Source organism: Lampris incognitus, chromosome 1 (genome assembly GCF_029633865.1).
Source record: "Lampris incognitus isolate fLamInc1 chromosome 1, fLamInc1.hap2, whole genome shotgun sequence".
In the NCBI taxonomy this organism is placed as follows: domain Eukaryota; kingdom Metazoa; phylum Chordata; class Actinopteri; order Lampriformes; family Lampridae; genus Lampris; species Lampris incognitus.
The window spans coordinates 116,774,386-116,788,999 of record NC_079211.1 but is presented as its reverse complement, the minus strand read 5'-3'; the positions used below and the strand labels follow the sequence as shown (position 1 = coordinate 116,788,999).

Here is a 14,614-nt window from a genome sequence, read left to right as displayed (position 1 = left end):
ATACTGACTTGCCACTTTATTAGGCACACACCCCACCTTCACACATATTGTATATTCTAACACATCATATGTCATGTGACTACAGTGTGTTGTATAAACCAGGCAAACCAGCATTTCTAGCATCAGTGCATGTTCAATTGAGTGTTACAATGGGCAAAACAAGTGACCTTAGTGACTTTGAATATGGCATGACAGTTGGCTCTAGGCGTGCCAGTTCAGCATTTCCTCAATGGCTGTTGCCCTGCACTTTTCAAACATAACCGTTTCGAGGGTTTACCGAGAATGTTGGGTCAAAAGCAAATGGGTCCCTTTTGTTTGTGTGCAAACAAAAGGGACACAACCAGGTAAATCACATTCAAATGTACCATTGGTGTGCAGAATGTTGGGGTGTAATGGTACATGTAATGGCACCAAACAGTTTGGTACAGCACTTGCTGTTTGGTATGCCTTACCAACCAAATAACTGCAGTCTCCACTTAAATTCAGAAATTTGAGTTCCATGCAGCAAGTTTTGGCTATGGGCCAGTTAGGGTAAGCCATGGTGCCAGTTAGGGTAAGCCAATGTGTCAGTTGTTTGTAAGCCATGGTTAGACTTGCTGTTGGTGTTATTTTTTCCCCACATTCGTAATCCGACAAATGAAACTTTATTTAACGTGATGACAGCCTAACCTTAACCATAAAGATAACAACAATCTGATGCTAACCTTAACCCTAAACCCAATCACTCTTTTTATTAATGCGTGAGTAATATGTAAACAAATTGCATTATTAATGGCACCATATTTTGATGACATTAACACAATTTCCTAGTTTGACCTTTTCAACCATCCATAGGTCTAAGCTCAATGAAACCCAGCTGCTTAAATGATGCTGAGATGGAGAAAGCTGCAGGACTCCATCTTGAGCTCTCTGCTCTCAAAATACAGGGCTCCTGTGTGTACCCAAAGATCATCATCATCCATCCATCCATCATCATCGGTGATCACTCGGGGTCTTCAGGTGGGTACAGAGGCCGATCCTGGAGCCTCATAATGGGAGGATGCCTGTGCATGACGGCTTTTTACATGCAGAGGCTGATATGCCTGCAGCCACCACACGGTCCTTGACAGGGGGTGGCCAGAGTCCAATGGCATAGAGAACCAAGACGATTGGAGATCACCCTCTGTTGCAGCTTTCATCCGCCTTCACTGCCGTTGTGACCTGGAGACATCTTCCATCAGTTCCGCTATTGAGGTCTTTGTTGGATTGCACTTGGTCTGGAACCTCCCCCTTGACTTATTCACCTTGGGTGACCCTACCAGGAGCCAAGTTCCAGACGGCATAGCTCTTGGGATCATTAGTATATGCAAGCTTCTCCACCACGGCAAGATGGCGATCCAAGAGAAGCACCCAAAGATAAAAAGAAGTCAGCTGGTGGCAGGAGCTTTTTCTATCAGTCCCCCGTTGTTGTGGAATGATATGCCTGCTGCCATCAGACAATCAGTCTGTTTAAATCCAAAAAAATTGTCTCAGTGGGCTTTACAGCAATACAACATCCTATCCTTAGACCCTTACATTGGATAAGGAACAACTCCTTAAAACAACCCGTTTAAAGGGGAGAAAAAAATAGGAAGAAACCTTAGGGAGAGCAACAGAAGAGGTATCTTTCTCCCAAGACAGACAGGCAGACATGCAATGGATGCTGTGTACACATTTCACAGAATACAGCATTGAAAGAGGATATGAAAGCAATTTGTCTGCTATATAATCATATGTGATTGCTTACTTTTAATCTTTGACCATGTATGACCTATCGGTCTGGGTATGTACTATTGTGACTGTGACAGTAAGCATGTTTGTGCCACAAGGTATAAAGGGGAGTGGGCTCTGAGATCAGGGCATGCACTTAAGCATCTATGCTCTGCGTGTCTGTTCATGAACATATTAAAGTGTGACAATATAGTAAGAGATTTTTGTCTCGCTCCTCATTTATTGTCAGAGTGGAACTAAATAATTGCCAGAACAGAGAATTGCAGAGATTCCCTAAGGGGTGAAAACCGGTTTACAGTTGGCAGAGGTAACTGCAGACCAGGCCACACGACCGGTGGCTTGCTCTTGCGAGCTTTCCCATGCTGGAAAACAAAAACAAACTCCGCTGCATCTGCAGACGAGGCTGAGCTAATGCTAACAATATCACATCAGCTGTCAGGCCCGGGGTAAGGCTATCTGGAGTGCCCATCATGTCTAATGTAATCCTTGCCGAGGGAAGCTGCTCTAACTCTCAGACATGTCTCTCTAGTAGAGACAGCCTTATCTGTAACTGCAGGACAATCACCACACATCGTTTTAACAAGGCTACTTTGACTGCAAATGCAATAAAGCTAACTGCTAAGCGAAGCTCGAAGCTAGTAAATAGCCTAGGAATGAAAGGCTGCCCACTAGAGAATCTAGCGATAAGTGAACTAAGCACTGAAAATAGTGAAATCCGTACAACAACTGAAAAGGTTAGGGCAGAGTACAGAGAAGAGAGAGTAAGAGAATAAACAGCAGTTATCAATCTCACAAAGGTGGAAGCTGGAAACAGCTGGCAGAGATGAGAGAGGTCTGCATCTCCAAATTAGTTGCCTTTAAATTGAACTGTTCTCTTCTCTCCCCTTGAATGATGTCTTCTCCTTTCTCTTCTCCCATGTATGTTGAATGGGGTGATGTGACTCACCCCCATGTGTATGTGTAGTCTCTCCTCCTCCCAGGTCTCCATGGTGATAGTGGTCGCCACCTGGAAACTGCTTGGCATCCTCATCATATTCTTTATATATATACACTACCGTTCAAAAGTTTGGGATCACCCAAACAATTTCGTGTTTTCCATGAAAAGTCACACTTATTCACCACCATATGTTGTGAAATGAATAGAAAATAGAGTCAAGACATTGACAAGGTTAGAAATAATGATTTGTATTTGAAATAAGATTTTTTTTACATCAAACTTTGCTTTCGTCAAAGAATCCTCCATTTGCAGCAATTACAGCATTGCAGACCTTTGGCATTCTAGCTGTTAATTTGTTGAGGTAATCTGGAGAAATTGCACCCCACGCTTCCAGAAGCAGCTCCCACAAGTTGGATTGGTTGGATGGGCACTTCTTTGAGCAGATTGAGTTTCTGGAGCATCACATTTGTGGGGTCAATTAAACGCTCAAAATGGCCAGAAAAAGAGAACTTTCATCTGAAACTCGACAGTCTATTCTTGTTCTTAGAAATGAAGGCTATTCCATGCGAGAAATTGCTAAGAAATTGAAGATTTCCTACACCGGTGTGTACTACTCCCTTCAGAGGACAGCACAAACAGGCTCTAACAGGTACTATTTAATGAAGATGCCAGTTGGGGACCTGTGAGGCGTCTGTTTCTCAAACTAGAGACTCTAATGTACTTATCTTCTTGCTCAGTTGTGCAACGCGGCCTCCCACTTCTTTTTCTACTCTGGTTAGAGCCTGTTTGTGCTGTCCTCTGAAGGGAGTAGTACACACCGGTGTAGGAAATCTTCAATTTCTTAGCAATTTCTCGCATGGAATAGCCTTCATTTCTAAGAACAAGAATAGACTGTCGAGTTTCAGATGAAAGTTCTCTTTTTCTGGCCATTTTGAGCGTTTAATTGACCCCACAAATGTGATGCTCCAGAAATTCAATCTGCTCAAAGAAGTGCCCATCCAACCAATCCAACTTGTGGGAGCTGCTTCTGGAAGCGTGGGGTGCAATTTCTCCAGATTACCTCAACAAATTAACAGCTAGAATGCCAAAGGTCTGCAATGCTGTAATTGCTGCAAATGGAGGATTCTTTGACGAAAGCAAAGTTTGATGTAAAAAAAATCTTATTTCAAATACAAATCATTATTTCTAACCTTGTCAATGTCTTGACTCTATTTTCTATTCATTTCACAACATATGGTGGTGAATAAGTGTGACTTTTCATGGAAAACACAAAATTGTTTGGGTGATCCCAAACTTTTGAACGGTAGTGTATATAACTTATAAATCCATATATTGTTATCCTGTTTCAATGTTTTATCCTGCTGATGTGTGATTAATGATTTTTCTTGTCTCTTCTCCCGTGTTTGTGAATGGTGTGATGCGAGTCTCCCCTGTGTGCATAGTATGTAGTCTGTCTGTCCTCCTGCCAGGTCTACATGGTGATGATGGTCACTTGGCTCAGGGCCTTGGCTGTTTCGGTGGCATCCTCTTCATCATATTCTTCATATATCTTCTAATTATTTTTTTCCCTTTTCAATGTTGTATTCTGTAAATTGTGTTTTATTCTGTACACACATCCGTTGCACGTCTGTCCACCTTAGGAGAGAGATCCCTCCTCTGTTGCTCTCCCCGAGATTTCTTCCTATTTTTTCGCTCTGTTAAAGGGTTTTTAGGGAGTTGTTCCTTATCCGATGCGAGGGTCTAAGGACAGAATGTTATGTTGCTGTAAAGCTCCCTGAGGCAAATTTGTAATTTGTGATGTTGGGCTATACAAATGAAATTGACTTGACTTACCCTTTGAAACACATTTGTGATGAGGTGGGCAGGGCTGTTAGCAGCAAGATTGTGCAACCATCTGGTTTGCAGCAATTGTGTAACACAATTATTCCTGCATAGTACAATATTTCTGCACAACACATCCAGGATTTTGTAGAATCCATGACGAATTCATGCTATTTTGAAGGCCAAAGGAGTCACAAACACTACTAGGTAGTTGTACCTAATAAACTGGCAATTCAGAGTGCTAGCCTAAGCTTAAAGCCAATACAACTACTCAAATCCAGTACATAAAAATGTTGCCATTCAATCTGAAAAATAGGAAAAAAATGCATTGAAAAACAATGCTTTTTTTTTTAAACACATACATTGAACTGGTAAAAAAAAAAAAAAAAACGCTGTTTACTTTTCTTTGTTAAATATCACTCACCTATGGCTCTAGACACAGCATAGGTCCCGTTAACCCGCCAACAGCCCATGAAGGTAATACAGCCACCTAGGTCCTCAATTCTCTGTTTCTCATCCTGGGTAGTAAAAGACACAGGGAGACTGGGTTTCCCGTCAGTACTGTAGGTTATCCATGTTATTGGCACTTTTTGATTCAAAACTTCAAGGTCAGCATAAGGTGAAACACCTCGGAGCAAAAACTTCTAAAAATAGCAACTTCCCCCTGCCCTTCTACATTTGTGTAGGACAGCATTTATGGGACTAAGTCTTAGGGTTGTGCATTGGCGAGAATCTGGCGATACGATATGTATCACGATACAGCGGTTACGATTCAATATATCGCGCTACATTCCAATACTGTAAGAAAGGCGATAATATATTGAGATTTCATAGGCCTGTGTGCTTTGTGCTTATGCTACTTCCTGTCTCAGTTTACATTGTTGGATTGGAGTGGAAGAGTCAAATGGCTGAAGATAGATTACAACACTGTTGTCTAGCGGTCGTGGGGTTACACACAACACAACATGTTTGTTATGAACCTTTACATGTAAACAACTAAAAATTGATACAGTGGTTTTGAGAATCGATACAGTATCACAAAAGATAATACCGCGATACTCGAGTTTATCGATATTTTCTTACACCCCTATTAAATCTAGTTACTTTTGGGTCTTGTGTGTCCACACCTACACTACCGTTCAAAAGTTTGGGATCACCCAAACAATTTCGTGTTTTCCATGAAAAGTCACACTTATTCACCACCATATGTTGTGAAATGAATAGAAAATAGAGTCAAGACATTGACAAGGTTAGAAATAATGATTTGTATTTGAAATAAGATTTTTTTTACATCAAACTTTGCTTTCGTTAAAGAATCCTCCATTTGCAGCAATTACAGCATTGCAGACCTTTGGCATTCTAGCTGTTAATTTGTTGAGGTAATCTGGAGAAATTGCACCCCACGCTTCCAGAAGCAGCTCCCACAAGTTGGATTGGTTGGATGGGCACTTCTTTGAGCAGATTGAGTTTCTGGAGCATCACATTTGTGGGGTCAATTAAACGCTCAAAATGGCCAGAAAAAGAGAACTTTCATCTGAAACTCGACAGTCTATTCTTGTTCTTAGAAATGAAGGCTATTCCATGCGAGAAATTGCTAAGAAATTGAAGATTTCCTACACCGGTGTGTACTACTCCCTTCAGAGGACAGCACAAACAGGATCTAACAGGTACTATTTAATGAAGATGCCAGTTGGGGACCTGTGAGGCGTCTGTTTCTCAAACTAGAGACTCTAATGTACTTATCTTCTTGCTCAGTTGTGCAACGCGGCCTCCCACTTCTTTTTCTACTCTGGTTAGAGCCTGTTTGTGCTGTCCTCTGAAGGGAGTAGTACACACCGGTGTAGGAAATCTTCAATTTCTTAGCAATTTCTCGCATGGAATAGCCGTCATTTCTAAGAACAAGAATAGACTGTCGAGTTTCAGATGAAAGTTCTCTTTTTCTGGCCATTTTGAGCGTTTAATTGACCCCACAAATGTGATGCTCCAGAAACTCAATCTGCTCAAAGAAGTGCCCATCCAACCAATCCAACTTGTGGGAGCTGCTTCTGGAAGCGTGGGGTGCAATTTCTCCAGATTACCTCAACAAATTAACAGCTAGAATGCCAAAGGTCTGCAATGCTGTAATTGCTGCAAATGGAGGATTCTTTGACGAAAGCAAAGTTTGATGTAAAAAAAATCTTATTTCAAATACAAATCATTATTTCTAACCTTGTCAATGTCTTGACTCTATTTTCTATTCATTTCACAACATATGGTGGTGAATAAGTGTGACTTTTCATGGAAAACACGAAATTGTTTGGGTGATCCCAAACTTTTGAACGGTAGTGTACATGCTCAAAATTAATAACATGAATATATATATATATTTTTTTTTTTTTTTTGGTGAATCTGTGCCTACCTCTCTCTCAGGTTTGTGGGGGTCCATGAGTGAGACAGCTTGTCCTTGTCTGACTAGCATTGCCTGAGAGTCTCCCAGCCAGGACACTGTCAAACTCTGATCCTGTAGCAGCACTGCCACGCCTGTGCTGCCACTCCGCAGGCGCTACCAAAGGCACACAAACATTCATTAATCTGGCTTCCATCATGGCTGAAAGCATGGCTAACCAGGAGATGATCATTTCTACAAACAATCAGTTGTCCAACATTAAGAAAAAAAATCTTGGATGCCTTTGGTATCATTTTGCTAAAAGAGAGGTTTGTTCGCCATGTCATAGAAAATAGTGCCACATTATTACCTTTTCATATCAATCATACAGTATTTGCTAAACAATAAAAAAGAAAACCAAGTAGTTTGACACACTTGATGGGGAGCACTGTGAGCATACATGGATGTCTGCATTTCTCATGTTCTTTACACTATCACCTTTTTTATAGTTTGTACTCTTATTGTTATGTTCTATTTATTAATTTCTGAAGTCTGACTATTTTTTTGGGGGGGGGGGGGTTTCCCCTTTTTCTCCCTCTTGTAGTTGGCCCTACTCTTCCGAGCCATCCCGGTCACTGCTCCACCCCCTCTGCTGATCTGGGGAGGGCTGCAGACTATCGCTACAAGGAGTTTTGTTGACTTGGTGCAACACAGTGGACAAACGCAGTTGTGTTTCACGGAAGAAAAACATTGTCACAAAGATCTCCATTCACCCACTAATAGTGGCTATGTAACCCATCTGCTAGCCAATAACTGTTTCGTTAAATTTTGCTGGGGGTCAAGCTGGAGAAACGCATTTGGAATCATTAAATATCAAAATCTAATCTAACCAGATCAAGTTCACCAGGGAGGATGTGGAACATGACAGGCTAACCTTCTTACACTGTGGAGTTGGTGATGGGGGACATTTGATTGTTGATGTTTCATTACTTAAGGTTTGACTCTCATCATCCACTGGAGCACAAACTAAAGAGTCATCAGGACGCTGTACAACCGAGCTGACAACGTCCCCACCGACACAGCAGCTGGGGAAGGGGAGAAATCCCACATTCAACAGGCCCTGGTTAAGTGTGGTTATCCTAACTGGGTATTTGTCAAAGCCAGGAAGACGTCCAAACAGTGCACCAGCTGATTGAAGAGAGAAGGACAACAGCTGCCTAAGCGTAAACCAGTGGTGAGTCTGTATGTGACGGGAGTGTCGGAACAGTTGAAATGCGTATTTTCCAAACCCTGCATCTCAGTTGCTTTCAAACCCCAAATCACACTGTGCCAGAAATTGGTCCACCCCAACGATCGGGTCCCCTGGCCCTAGCACAATCATAGCAATATAGTGTACGCTGTTAAATGCCAGGAGGATTGCTGTGACCACTACATTGGGGAAACCAAACAGATGCTGGCCAAGAGGATGGCACAACAATGAACAGCTACCTCATCAGACCAGGACTCCACAGTCTACACCATCTACAGGCCAGTGGCCACTCCCCCAAGGATGAGGATGTGCACATCCTTGACAGGGAGGAACGCGGGTTTGAACAGGGAGTCAAAGAGGCCATCTATGTGAAGAGGGAATGACCATCCCTGAACTGGGGGGGGGGGGGTACATCTGTCGCCATCTTACACTGCTGTGACTGTGCAACTATTACACAATCACGTGGCAATTTTAAATCTAATTAATGGTCACGGCAATTTGCATATGGCAATTAGCATATGAAGCCGATCGCTGGTTTCGGTTGTGATGTAACTGTGCCGATTTCGGTCATTATGCATCTGTATTGTTTATAAGGGTGGGATACCTGCAGTCAGCTGAGACTGATGAAGTCACTTAGATGATGATGGATGAAATGATTCAACTTTCTGGGATTTTCTTACCTGGATTATTGAGCATGCATCAAGACTTTCTTAAGAGTTCTCAGAAATTTCAGCTTCCAAAATGTGTAAAATAAGCATGAGCCCACTCGTAAAACCTGAATGTCCTGTACCTCTCTCTTGGCTTTGTGTTTGAACATGTCATCGGTTTGGCTGAAGGCCATTTTGAAAGCTGCAGCAGTATTGCTGTGGAGCGTCTCTTGTTGGCTTAGAGTGACATGCAGATGAGTGGCAGCGTAAGTAGCTGCATCCATGCCACCATGTCCATCAAACACAGCATAGTAGGCACGCTCCACACCATCCTGGGCCAAGGGATGGAGAAAAACAGATTAATAATATCATATAACAAAATTTTTAAGTCAACATTTCATTTGTGTTCATGCATGCTCACTTCCCAATCGAAAATAATAATTAGCATGGGAGAAAAAATAAAGCAAAACAAGAATGCTTTCAGTATGACTTACTGATACCTATGCTGATGTTTGGCTCATCAAATCCCAGAGATGCATTCAAAAATGAAACAGTGTTGCCAGTGCTGTTGTGTCATAATTGTCCCCCCCCTTTTTCTCCCCAAGCCATCCCGGTCGCTGCTCCAGCCCCTCTGCTGATCTGAGTTGCCAGCCGCTTCTTTTCACCTGACAGTGAAGAGTTTCACCAGGGGGACATAGGATCATGCTATTCCCTCCAGTTCCAGATCCCCCTCCCCCTTGAACAGGCGCCCTGACCGACGAGAGGAGGCGATTATGCAGCAACCAGGGCATATACCCACATCCGGCTTCCCACTCGCAGACACTGCCAATTGTGTCTGTAGGGACGCCTGACCAAGCCGGAGGTAACACAGGGATTCGAACCGGTGATCCCCGTGTTGGCAGGCAACGGAATAGACCACCACGCCATCCGGACGCCCCTGTTGTGTCAGTTTTTCCCAACAAAGTGCTCTTCAACAGAAGCTATTGAAATGAACAAGTGCAAGTGTATGATTGTATATTTGTTGATCAGCTATTGTGGTTAACTGCCAGCATTACTAAGTATCAAAAGGACACTTATTGTTACATAAACCTCCAGGACTGCAGCTTTAAGGTCACACAAGCATGGAAATATTGATGTGGTCTCCTCAGTAGTGAGTATCCTACCTGGAGGCCAAGGAGCTGGTTGAACTCAGCTAAAGTAACATGTTTGTCCTCCATCTTCCTCCGTGTGTTTCTAATGGCATGAACAGAACACAGGAGAAAGCGGGTGGAAGCAGCAGGGAGAGGAGGGAGGTTCTGATACCAGGTAAAACAAACTTCTCTCAGCTTGTTGAAGAACAGGCGCTGGGTTGGCTCTGACTGGAGCACTGTGGACAGATGAACTGGTGTCAGAAAAGTAATTCACATGACAAGAAGCAGTAGCTATGTGTCCATCACGCTACTTTTATGTTAACTATGAAGATGGAAATATGAAAAGCTACCCCCCCCAAAAGAGAGAACACCAGAGCTAGAAAAAAACGTTCTATTCTCGCTCAACTTGGAAGAAATGACGTGTGGATTAACAAGCTTTGCTTAAAACAATGAAGAATACGGAAGTTTAAGAAGTCTCCTACACCAACTTTTTAATACACCCCTCTTCATTTTCTCTGGACTGTTTGATGACCGTCTTGCCAACCTGCCCACAATGAGACTGTACAAGTACAGTGAATATGTATACTGACTTTTTTCAAAACTGACTTTAAACTGTGACCAACATTTGAATGGAAACATGGCTAGCCGGGGGCGTCCGCGTATCGTAGCGGTCTATTCTGTTGCCTACCAACACGGGGATCCCGGTTCGAAAGCCCCTGTTGCCTCGGGCGTCCCTACAGACACAATTATTGGCCGTGTTTGCGGGTGGAAAGCCGGATGTGGGTATATGTCCTGGTTGCTGCACTTGCGCCTCCTCTGGTCGGTCAGGGCGCCTGTTCGGGGGGGGCTGGGGGGAATAGCGTGATCCTGCCATGCAATACAGCCCCTTGGTGAAACTCCTCACTGTCAGGTGAAAAGAAGCGGCTGGTGACTCCACATGTATCGGAGGAGGCATGTGGTAGTCTGCAGCCCTTCCCAGATCGGCAGAGGGGGTGGAGCAGCGACCAGGATGGCTCGGAAGAGTGGGGTAATTTGCCAAGTACAATTGGGGAGAAAAGGGGGAGAAAAAATCCCCCCCCCCCAAATTCTGTATTTTGGCACACTTTAGAATGATGATTTTTCCTTCAATACCTCATCTACTTTTTGAGGATTAGAATTTATCATATACAAATCACCTTCAAGTACAAACTCACAAGCGTACAAATTGCTCAAATTACAGGAATAAGATGTAGTCCGCGGTGGTGTAGCGGTCTAAGCATCAGCTTTGTGTTGATGCAGTTGCCCACTGGCCATAGTCGGATCTGACGAGACCGAGGCGCGAACCTCGGTCTCGTCAGATCCGACTATGGCCGGATTCGATGAAGCAGCAATAATTGGCAACGCTGTCTTTGGGAGGGGGGCGGAGTCGGCTAGTGTTCGTGACATGAATGCGTCTCTGTGTGTGTCGGAAAAAGCAGTGGTTTGGCCTGGATTCGCCTCGTCACGAAAGTGGGGAGGCGTCTCCTTCGAGACTGCCGGTCGGAGAGATGCAGTTGGCGAACGCATGCAGTACAAGGAGGGTGGGTGTTTGAACAAGAATAGGGAGCGATTGGCCACTAAATTGGGAGAAAAAGGGAAAAATCAGAAATAATTTTTTTTTTAAATTACAGTAATAAGATGAGGCGGGCATGCTGGGTTGTTCTACCAAAATCTGTGATCCATCAGATTCTGTGACCCTGCGATTAAACACGCCTACAATGACATCAGTTACTGGATCAACGTGGTAACCAAATATTAAGGACTGTAGGTGTCATTTGTGATACTGGGCTATACAAATAAAATTGACCTGACTTGTAAGATGTGTGTGGATCTTCCCATGGTCAGGGACCATTCTGTGTATGTGCTGAGATGTAAAGCCTTCAAATAAACATTGTGATTATTCCAGCTTGGTTCCACACTAACAGCAGCTGAACACGGGTAAGTCAGTCCTAATAGATGGGCGAACACCGTTCGAAAGGGAGGGGCGAGGTTCTCCGTCTCCCCCCGTCAATCGAAAGGCAGTCGGGTTCAGATCCCCGAATTTGGAGTGGCGGAGATAGGAGCCGTGAGGCGTCCAGTGCAGAAACGCAAGGCAGAAACTAAAGTCTGCAAAGACTGTGGTTAAAACTGCGAGGAAATGGACCAATGAGTCAGAATCGGGGCTCCAGGCCTGCCTCGACTGCGTGTGTTTTTGTCTTTGTGTTGCACTGCTGTCGGCTGGGGGAAACAATAAGTCATTTCATTTCATGTACGGAAATGACAAAGTGTTCTTGATTCCTGATTCCTATGGCCTAATGTAGCTCTATCTAAATGTATAAAAAAGTTGCTTATACTTGCTTAGGCTCCTGTTAACTGGATTTTAACCAAGAAGTTGATATTTTTGACAGCTTGCTGTGTCCCACCATAATGTTTTGTTTAGAACACTCAAAAAGCTATTTCAGCTAATGAAAATCATGTTGATATTCACTAAGAAGTTGACATGCTGATGTTAGTTCTCAAAAAAAGTACATTTTATGATTAAAAACTATCTAACAAATTCAGCTGCTTGAATGGTCAAGTTGGATATAACAAGAGGCCATCCTGACTGCTGTGTTTGCCACTGCAGAAGGAAACACTCACACACTCCTTCCTGCTGGTCCTCCTGGTCAGCCTCGTCCTCCTGGGGGCAGTAGAAAGGTGAAAGGTCGCACTTCAGCAGCTCTGAGAGAGTCGCTTGGCACATGAGGGTGCTGAGCACTGGTGGGGCATTCCTTGACAAAGGATGATCAAGCAAAGTTTGTGTCACCATTTTAGATATTGATGCATACAATCCACAACTACTCACTTTCTGAATTACACGCAGCAGTACAACTGAACTTGAATCTGATACGCCAAAGTACACGGAAACATAACAACAGCTGAGATATCGTTTGGCTCAATAAATGACTGCTACTCCAACATGGGTAGGAAATGCTGTCAGAAATGCAATATGTTCAATTGTCACTCTCTCCTTTCATAGCTAAAACTCTTGTTTCTTTAGAGAGTGAAACTGAGAAACACAGGAATTGAGGTGACAATGGTATTTCTACAGAGAGGAAATTAGGTCTTTCTGACAGGATGTAACTGTGAAAGAATGCAAGCCAAAAAAAGAACACCGAGGCCAATGCTTCCTTTATGTCTGTGGTCCACTTCTCCTTCATGACTGAGGGTAAACATGATGTCATCTGCATAGATCTAGACACATTCACTGAGCCAAAGGACTTTCTTTCTTAGCTTTTCTCTCATAGTTGTGTTTTGACAGTGTCACAACTCTTATTTTACTCCTCAGATTCTATACATGCCTCTCCCTCTCCCTTCCACGCAGGGTCTAGTAAGCGACACTGACCCTGCGTACGAGCAGGGCAGGAGATAGACAGGGCCGCTGCTCCTTCAAGAGTGGAACATGAGGAATTCAGTGCAACTTGCAACCACACAAAAGTACAATCACACGCACGCACGCACGCGCGCGCGCGCACGCACGCACACACGCACACACACACACACACACACACACACACACACACACACACACACACACACGAGAGAGAGACTGGAATAAGCAGGACTGCTGAACTCTGCAACGTGCATACTACAGTCTAGGCTCCACCAGTAGGTAAACTATCTCCAGACGAGTTTGAAATCAATTCAGTAACTTAATTCGATCAACTGTTTCCAATACTGCTGAGCTACCACATTTTCTTCCCAATTCCATGGTACGAAGCACTACTACAATGAATAATGATACTGGATAATATTGTCTCAGTTCTTAAAGATTTAAAAAGAAAGATCACATAATTTCACAAAGCTGTACACTGCAAACAATGGCAATTATTATTGGCACTGGTTTCATCACTTCATGCGACTTTAAAGGAATAGTTCAGAATTTTGTAAGTCTATACTTACTGCACATGTAGTGCATGGATAGTTCTCACAGTCATCCATCCTTTTCTTCATACACATCTCTAACTTGCCAATTACAGTTCAAGGCAATTTATATGAGGAAAAACACACAATTACCGTTCAGCTAAAAACAAAAACAAAAACAAAACAAAACACTCCAGTTCAACCAAAGCTAACATGATGCTACAGCAGTCAAGCATAGTGAATTCAACTTCCATCCATCCATCCATCCATCCATCCATCCATCCATCCATCATCCAAACCGCTTATCCTGCTCTCAGGGATGCTGGAGCCTATCCCAGCAGTCACTGGGCGGGAGACGGGGAGACACCCTGGACAGGTCGCCAGGCCATCACAGGGCACACACACACACACACACACACACACACACACACACACACACACACACACACACACACACACACACACACACACACACACACACACACACACACACACACAGGGACAATTTAGTATGGTCGTTTCACCTGACCTACATGTCTTTGGCCTGTGGGAGAAAACCAGACCCCCGGAGGAAACCCACGCAGATACGGGGAGAACATACAAACTCCACAAAGAGGATGACCCACGAAAATAAATTGTAATTTTATGTCTCGTTAAGTAAATTTCAACATCCTCGTGTATAGGTAGGTATAGGTGGACTATATCTTATGTAGAAGATGCGATCTGAAAGGGATTGGAGACTGCAAGGTGGTGACAGGAGAGAACGTAGCTAGGCAGCATTGGATGGTGGTCTGTATGATGACTATGGAGACCAAG

The 14,614-nt window shown here is 43.6% G+C and overlaps 1 protein-coding gene across 3 annotated transcripts in view; it reads right to left on the bottom strand.

The window, feature by feature from the left end:
- ppm1f (protein phosphatase, Mg2+/Mn2+ dependent, 1F) overlaps positions 1-14,614 on the bottom strand; it is a 37,949-nt gene that overhangs the window by 1,187 nt on the left and 22,148 nt on the right. For 2 of the 3 annotated variants that reach the window (XM_056281972.1, XM_056281982.1), the window contains exons 3-7: positions 12,536-12,666; positions 9,932-10,134; positions 8,912-9,100; positions 6,906-7,049; positions 4,932-5,025 (exon numbers count right to left, since the gene is read on the bottom strand). In XM_056281972.1, coding sequence (XP_056137947.1) covers positions 4,932-5,025; positions 6,906-7,049; positions 8,912-9,100; positions 9,932-10,134; positions 12,536-12,666 — 761 coding nt within the window. Of the gene's footprint in view, positions 1-4,931; positions 5,026-6,905; positions 7,050-8,911; positions 9,101-9,931; positions 10,135-12,535; positions 12,667-14,614 lie in introns of those variants that run through there. The other variant, XM_056281990.1, reaches the window with a different exon arrangement.